Source organism: Mustela nivalis, assembly GCF_964662115.1.
Source record: "Mustela nivalis genome assembly, chromosome: 1".
NCBI lineage: Eukaryota > Metazoa > Chordata > Mammalia > Carnivora > Mustelidae > Mustela > Mustela nivalis.
The window spans coordinates 205697885-205706365 of NC_139020.1; the positions used below are offsets into that span (position 1 = coordinate 205697885).

General features: G+C 38.7%; 1 protein-coding gene across 1 annotated transcript; it reads left to right on the top strand.

Moving 5' to 3' along the window:
- Positions 1-1576: 1576 nt before the first annotated feature.
- Positions 1577-2545, top strand: LOC309852950 (olfactory receptor 7A10-like; the record flags this gene model as incomplete). Its single annotated transcript, XM_082710497.1, has 1 exon — positions 1577-2545. One exon carries the CDS (start codon positions 1577-1579, stop codon positions 2543-2545), a length of 969 nt encoding a protein of 322 aa, XP_082566623.1.
- Between the last annotated feature and the right edge of the window lie 5936 nt (positions 2546-8481).

The window sequence follows — 8481 nt, forward strand, 5'->3', positions numbered from 1 at the left end:
CAAAATCTGTAATGAACTTATCAAATTCAACACCTCAAAGAACAAATAATAAAGTTAAGAAATGGACAGAAGACTTGAATAGAAAAATTTTGAAAAAAACACATACAGATGGCTAACAAACATATGAAAAGATGCTCCACATAACTCCTCATCAGTGAAATACAAATCACTACATATATACAATATATATGCATACTCTAAATACAAAAACTACAATGAGATATCACTTCACACCAATCAGAATGGCTAAAATTAACAACACATGAAACAGCAGGTGTTGGTGAGGTTACAGAGAAAGGGGACACTTTTGTATTCTTGGTTTGGAATGCAAACTGTTGCAGCCACTCTGGAAAACAGTATGGAGTTTCCTCAAAAAGTTAAAAATAAAACTACCCTACATCCAGCAATTGCACTCCTACGTATTCACCCAATGGATGTAGGGACTGTTCTTTCTCAGCACCCTGTGTTTTTTGTCTAGAAGATAGCAGAACTCAACATGTATTCCTCAAATGCAGGAAGACATTTCTAATTAAAATTGTAATATCTGCCTTCTTAGGGCAAAGGCTGAATGGGCAGGAATTCCTATTTGGAGATGTCAGGTAACATCCCTTAAATGGGATCAGATCTATACAAAAATATATATATTTCTTACTAATGGCAAAACATAAATTATAGTATGTCACTTTGTTTATAATGCCCATTTGCTACAAGCCAAAACTGCTAGGTATCATCTCATACCTCTCAGAATGTCTAAAGTCAACAACACAAGAAATAACAGTGGTTGGTGAATATGTGGAAAAGAGGAATACTCTTTCTCTGCTTGTGGGAATGCGACCTGATGCAGCCATTCTGGAAAGCTGTAAGGAGGTTCCTCAAAAAGTTAAATAGAATTTCCCTTTGATCCTGCATTTGCAATACTGGGTATTTACTCAAAGAATACAAAAATACTAATTCAAAGGGATACATATTCCCCAATGTTAATAGCAGCATTATCTACAATAGACAAAAAATGGGAACAACCCAAGCATCTATCAGTTGATGAATGGATAAGGAGTATGTGGTATATTTTATATGTATAATGGAATAAGAGTCAGACATAAAACATGATGCTTGCCATTTTTCTGACACAGATGGAGGTAAAGAGTATTATGTAAAGTGAAATAAGTCATTCAGAGAAAGAGTAATACCACCTCCTTTAACTCCAGTGGAACTTAAGAAACAAAAGAAATGAGCAAAGGAAAAAAGGGAGGGAGAGAGGGAAATAAAGAAACAGACTCTTAACTACAGAGAACTCACTGCTGGTTACCCGAGGAGAGATGGTGGTGGAGGATAAGGAAAGAGTTGGTAGGAATTGAGGAGAACACTTCTGGTGAGCACCAGGTGGTTTATGGATGTGTTGAATCACTATATTGCACACCTTTAAGTAATATTATACTTTACATCAACTAACTGAAATTTAAATAGAAACCTAAGTAATGAAAGAAAAATAAATGCTAATAATTAATTAATTAATTAAGATCTGTTTGTTGAAAATTATTATGTTATTTTTTTTTCCCCTGGTAGTCACGTCCACCAGATGGAACAAGGTAATGATACAGAAATTTCAGAGTTTATTCTTCTGGGATTATCAGAGGAACCAGAAGTTTACTCCCTCATATTTGGACTTTTCCTCTCCATGTACCTGATCACTGGGTTTGGAAATCTACTCATCATCCTGGCTGTCGGCTCTGCATCCCACCTCCACACTCCCATGTACTTCTTCCTTGCCAATCTGTCCTTTGTAGACATCTGCTTCACCTCAACCACCATCCCTAAGATGCTGTGGAACATCCAGGTTCAGGGAAAAACAATAACATACGCAGGCTGTATCAGCCAGATTTTTTTTTTTAATGTGTTTGGATTCCTGGAGAATTTACTCCTGACAGTAATGGCTTATGACCGTTTTCTGGCCATCTGTCACCCCCTGCACTACACAGTCATCATGAACCCCAGGCTCTGTGGATTGCTGGTCATGGTGTCCTGGCTCATCAGTGTTCTGAATTCCTTGTTACAGAGCTTAATGTTGCTGCAGCTATCCTTCTGTACAGGCATGGAAATACCCCATTTCTTCTGTGAAATAAATCAGGTGGTTGGCCATGCTTGTTCTGACACATTTCTTAATGACATGGTGATGTATTTCGGAATTGTGATTCTGGGTTGTCCTCCTGTGGCCGGAGTCCTTTACTCTTACTTTAAGATAGTTTCCTCCATATGTAGAATATCATCAGCTATTGGCAAGTATAAAGCATTTTCTACTTGTGCTTCTCACCTCTTAGTTGTCTCCTTATTTTATTCTACAGTCCTGGGAGTGTACCTTGGTTCTGCTGCTACCCAGAGCTCCCACTCAGGTGCCATAGCCTCTGTGATGTACACGGTGGTCACACCTATGCTGAACCCCTTCATCTACAGCCTAAGGAACAGAGACATATATAGGACTCTGAAAAGAATTGCTGGGGTTCTAGTGTTGTATGTGCCTATCATCCTGGGGCTGAAGAAGTGCCCATGAATTCAGGGATCACAGACTCAGAGCCAGGAACTGCCATTCTTCTATTGGGCTGTGGAATTAGAATCTGCTCCTTCTGCTTATTTCCTGGATTTTCATTTGTTTGAATTCAAATTCTCCATACATTTACAAAACCCATTCTATTAAGTTCTGCTCTCTCTGATATACAGTTTCCCCTTTATCTGTCCTCATAAAATTCTAATATTTTCCCCAACCTTGGTCATACATGCCTAGAAATTTCTGTATCTTATACTGGGCAAGTTGGATTTCTTAAAAATAATTTCATTTCAAATGACTTATACCATGCTAAGTAAATTTTCTCTAGATATCCCAAAAGTGTAATCATGAATTATATTTTTCATGTGGAAGAAACTATACTTGGCCATGAAGTCCTTTACATAATCTATTTATAGATTAAAATACAAAACCATAGTTTTCTCTTGAGTCTGTCAGGGTTTTTCTATATCTATCCTTATTACTTTTCTTGTGAATGTTGAATCTAACATTGTTCTGTTTAAGTCAATTAAACAGTCAGGCTACTGACATGAATGCTCAGTCTAGGAGAGCCCAGACATTCCCCCACATCTCTGTGCTTGTGGACATTCCCACAGATGATTCCCTGACCAGAGCCTCTGCTCTGGCTGCACCAGCCCTTGGGTTCTTACTGTGATTGCAAGTCACACCTCAGCAACACCCATTATAGAACTCTAACAAAACCAGGTTTATTACTCATAGGTCCTGGGGGGCAGAGGGGGAGCCCAAAGACTATTCAGGGGAGTGTTAGAGGAGAGAGAGAGAGGGGGGCATTGAAAGGAAGAGAGTGGTGCTGAGGGACATGCCTTTATTGGTGAACATGGCAAGAGAGGTTAAAGATTTGTGGATTTCACATTTTATAGGCCAATTTTTTATGAGTAGAATTTAGGTGCTGAAGGGGAAAGCAAGGCCATCCATGTGTCAGTATGGAGGTTTTCCAGAGATTTCTGAAGAGGTATTTCATGGCTTGGGAAACCTCAGGGCTTACCTGGTAATAGTGTCCCACAGCTGACAATGTGTTTACTCAACAAGGTTGCTTTTGAAATGGATGCTTCAGAAATCCAAAGCTTAATGCCAGCACCTACTCCATAAGCATGTGCTTTCTAACTGGTATCCTGATTTTACTCTGATTCAGATAGTGTCCAGGAAGACTGTGGTAGCCACCGCACTGATTATCAAATATATCTCTCCAGGGCAGTCTACATGGAAAGGAAAATTTGAATAAACAGATTTACCTGATATGTTTTAGTGTCAGGATGACCACAAATGTATGAAACACAATTTTAAAACACTCATTTTTTTACTAAACAAAATATTCATTTTTAAATTTTTTCTTCTCTTACATTAGAGTTAATGCTGAGCATCTACTGATCAAAGCATGGAAGATTGGTGCCTACAACTGAGGGAGATTATTTATTTATTGAGTTGAAGGGTCAGAGTCTTCTTTGTTTTATCACTAAATTATCTTCCTGTTTTTACTTGAAAACTTTCAGCACTGCCCGCTTATATGACTCTTTCTATTGTTCCACAAAATATTGCTTTTTTCCTAATATTTGTCACAGTTGCTAAGGGACTGTGAATGAACAGTATCAGTATCATCCATTTGGTGCATCCTTCATGCTCAGAAGTCTCTTCCCCATGGATGATCAGAGGACACCAGAGGAGAGCTGGATGTCCTGCCAGTCGTGTGGTTCAGGGTCACCAGTTCTTCTGCACCAATGTGCACATCTTTCAAATCTCCCAGTGAACAGGAACAGTCCAAATATAATCACTTGTCTATAAAACATTGAAAAGAAACTTGAATAACAGAATGACTATGATTTCTCTCCTCGTTGCTCAGATAATATGCCACAAATAAAATGCAGCAATTGCTCTAACTGCCTCAGATCTGTTTATTTGGATTATTGTGTCAGTCAGCTCTTGCTGTATAACAAGCTGCCCTTGGCAAATGGGATTCCATTATTATGTGGGTGGCCAAGTGCAAAGGTCAAGAGAGAATTCTTGAGACACTTCATGGTGCAAAAATGTGCTTTCACTTTACCACGGGGTTAGGACCCAAGGGCAGAGAGAGGTGAACCAGGATTTTGCGCAGTGACTGATTCAGTACTTTGGAGTTTGTGGAGGGAGTGGGTGGTGATAATATAAAATTCTAAGGAATTTCTGTATATGAAGTTTACAGGACCTTGGAGTTTGGACTATTGTCAAGACAATGTTGCTTTTAGTCTCTGATAAAATATCAACATAGTAGACACTGATGCTATGAACAATGGGGTGCATGGATGGGACTTGAAGAAATTATGCTGAGTGAAATAAGTCAATCTTATCAATTATCTTAAATAAGTCAGATAACTGATAATACGTCAATTATCATCTCGTTTAACTTATGTGGAACATAAGAAATAACATGGAGGACATTGGGAGAAGGAGAGGAGAAGTGAGCTCAGGGAAATTCAAGGGGGAGATGAACCATGAGAGACTGTGGACCCTGAGAAACGAACTGAGGGTTTTTTTTTTGGGGGGGGGGGGGGTTGGGAGATGATGGTAGTGGGTATTATGGAAGGCAAGTATTGCATGGAGCACTGGGTGTGGTGCATAAACAATGACTCTTGAACACTGAAAAAATAAAATAAATTTTTAAAAAGAAGGAAGTTGAGGGAAATTGGAGGAGGAGATGAACCATGAGAGACTATGGACTCTGAAAAACAATTTGAGGGTTTTGAAGGGGAGGGGGGTGGGAGGTTCAGGGAGCCAGGTGGTGGGTATTAGGAAGGGCATGTATTGCATGGAGCACTGGGTGTGGTGCATAAACAATGAATTCTGTTACGCTGAAAAGAAATTTTAAAAAAGAATGAGTGAATATACTCTTTCTTCAAAATTTTGTGCAATGACAATATTTGGTGAAGAATGCCTAAAACTAACCCTATACCTATCTCTCATGCAGGATCACAGTTTTGTTAATCAAAGAGTGGTCCACACACCAATGTTATAGGATTTCTGTCCCTTTAGTTAACCACAGATCTCGGTGACACTGCTTTGAAGAATGAAAAAATAGACAAGACAAAGAGCGGTAGGCAGCAAAGCAAAGTTTATTGAGCAACAGAATAAAGCTCCCAAAGAGTAAAGGGACCCAAGGGTGGGCCCCAGAGTTTTTAAGGTTTAGGGGTTTTATGAGCTCCTTTGCAGAACTAACAAGTATTAAGGGTGTGGTGAGTCATGCCAATCAGGCCTTGGTCATGTAGCTGTCTACCTATTAGGTTATTATCTCTATGATGAGGGTCACTTTTTTTAACATTCTATTTATTTATTTATTTTTATTTTTTATTAACATATAATGTATTATTAGACCCAGAGGCACAGGTCTGTGTATTGCCAGGTTTATACACTTCACAGCACTCACCATAACACATACCCTCCACAATGTCCATAACCCCACCACCCTCTCCCTACCCCTCTCCCCGGGCAACCCTCAGTTTGTTTTATGCGTTTAAGAATTTCTTATGGTTTGTCTCCCTCCTGATCCCATCTTGTTTCATTTATTCTTTTCCTACCCCCAAAACCCCCACTTTGCATCTCCACTACCTCATGTCAGGGAAATCACATAATAGTTGTCTTTCTATGATTGACTTATTTCACTCAGCATAATACCTTCTAGTTCCATCCACGTCGTTGCAAATAGCAAAATTTCATTTTTTTGATGGCTGCATAATATATATATATATATATATATATATATATATATATATTATATATATTATATTATATATATATATATATATATATATATATATATATAACCACTTCTTCTTTATCCACTCATCTGCTGATGAACATCTAGGTTCGTTCCATACTTTGCCTATTGTGGACATGGCTGTTATAAACACTCAGGTGCATGTGCCCCTTCAGATCACTATATTTGTATCTTAGGGTAAATACTCAGTAGTGTAATTGCTGGGTCATAGGGTAGCTCTATTTTCAACTTTTTGAGGAGCTGCCATGATGTTTTCCAGAGTGGTGGCCCCACCTTGCATTCCCACCAACAGTGTAGGAATGTTCCACTTTCTCCGCATCCTCACCAGCATCTGTCATTTCCTGACTTGTTAATTTTAGCCATTCTGACTGGTGTGAGGTGGTATCTATTGTGGTTTTGATTTGGATTTCCATGATGCTGAATTATATGGATCACTTTTTCGTGTGTCTGTTGGCCATCTCGATGTCTTCTTTGCAGAAATGTCTGTTCATGTCCTCTAGCCATTTCTTGATTGGATTATTTGTTCTTTGGGTGTAAAATTTGGATACTAGCTCTTTATCTGATATGTCATTTGCAAATATCTTCTCCCATTCTGTCAGTGGTCTTTTGGTTTTGTTGACTGTTTCCTTTGCTGTGAAAAAGCTTTTGATCTTGATGAAGTCCCAATTGTTCATTTTTGCCCTGGCTTCCATTGCCTTTGGCAATGTTCCTAGAAAGAAGTTGCTGCAGCCAGGGTCGAAGAGGTTGTTGCCTGTGTTTTCCTCAAGGATTTTGATGGATTCCTTTCTCACATTGACGTCCTTCATCCATTTTGAGTCTATTTTCATGTGTGATGTAAGGAAATGGTCCAGTTTCCTTTTTCTGCATGTGGCCATCCACATTTCCCAACACCATTTGTTGAAAAGACTGATTTTTTTTTTCCATTGGACATGTTTCCTGCTTTGAAGATTAGTTAAACATCTGTTCCATTGATCTATGCATCTGTTTTTGTGCCAGTGCCATACTGTCTTGATGATGACGGCTTTGTAATAGAGCTTGAAGTCTAGAATCGGGATGCAACCAACTTTGGCTTTCTTTATCAACATTCCTCTGGCTATTCGAATCTTTTCTGGTTCCATATAAATTTTAGGATTATTTGTTCCATTTCTTTGAAAAAATAAATGGGATTTTTATAGGGATTGCATTAAATGTGTAGATTGCTTTAGGTAGCATAGACATTTTCACAATATTTGTTCTTCCAATCTGTGAGCATGGAACATTTTCCCATTTCTTTGTGTCTTCCTCAATTTCTTTCATGAGTACTTTACAGTTTTCTGAGTATAGATTCTTTGCCTCTTTGGTTAGGTTTATTCCTAGGTATCTTATGGTTTTAGGTGCAATTGTAAATGGGATTGACTCTTTAATTGCTCTTTCTTCTGTCTTGTTGCTGGTGTATAGAAATGCAGCTGATTTCTGTGCCCTGATTGTGTATCCTGACACTTTACTGAATTCCTGTACAGGTTATAGCATATTTGGAGTGGAGTCTTTTGGGTTTTCCACAAAAGTATCATATCACCTGCAAAGAGTGATAATTTGGCTTAGTCTTTACTGATTCAGATGCCTCTAATTTCATTTTGTTGTCTGATTGCTGAGGATAGGACTTCTAGCACTATGCTGAATAGCAGTGGTGATCATGGGCATCCCTGCCATGTTCCTGACCTTAGTGAAAAAGCTCTCAGTTTTTCTCCAGTGAGAATGACATTTGTGGTGGGTTTTTCATAGATGGCTTCGGTGATATTGAGGTTTGTGCCCTATATCCCTACACTTTGAAGAGTTTTGATCAGGAAAGGATGCTGTACTTTGTCAAATGCTTTTTCAGCAACTATTGAGAGTATTATATGGTTCTCATTCTTTCTTTTGTTAATGTATTGTATCGCATTGGTTGATTTGTGGATGTTGAACCAACCTTGCAGCCCTGGAATAAATCCCACCTGGTCGTGGTGAGTAATCCTTTAAATGTACTGTTGGATCCCAATGGCTTGTATTTTGGTAAGAATTTTCACATCTGTGTTCATCAAGGATACTGGTCTGTAATTCTCTTTTTTGATGGGATCCTTGTCTGGTTTTGGGATCAAGGTCATGCTGGCCTCATAAAATTAGTTTGAACGTTTTCCTTCCA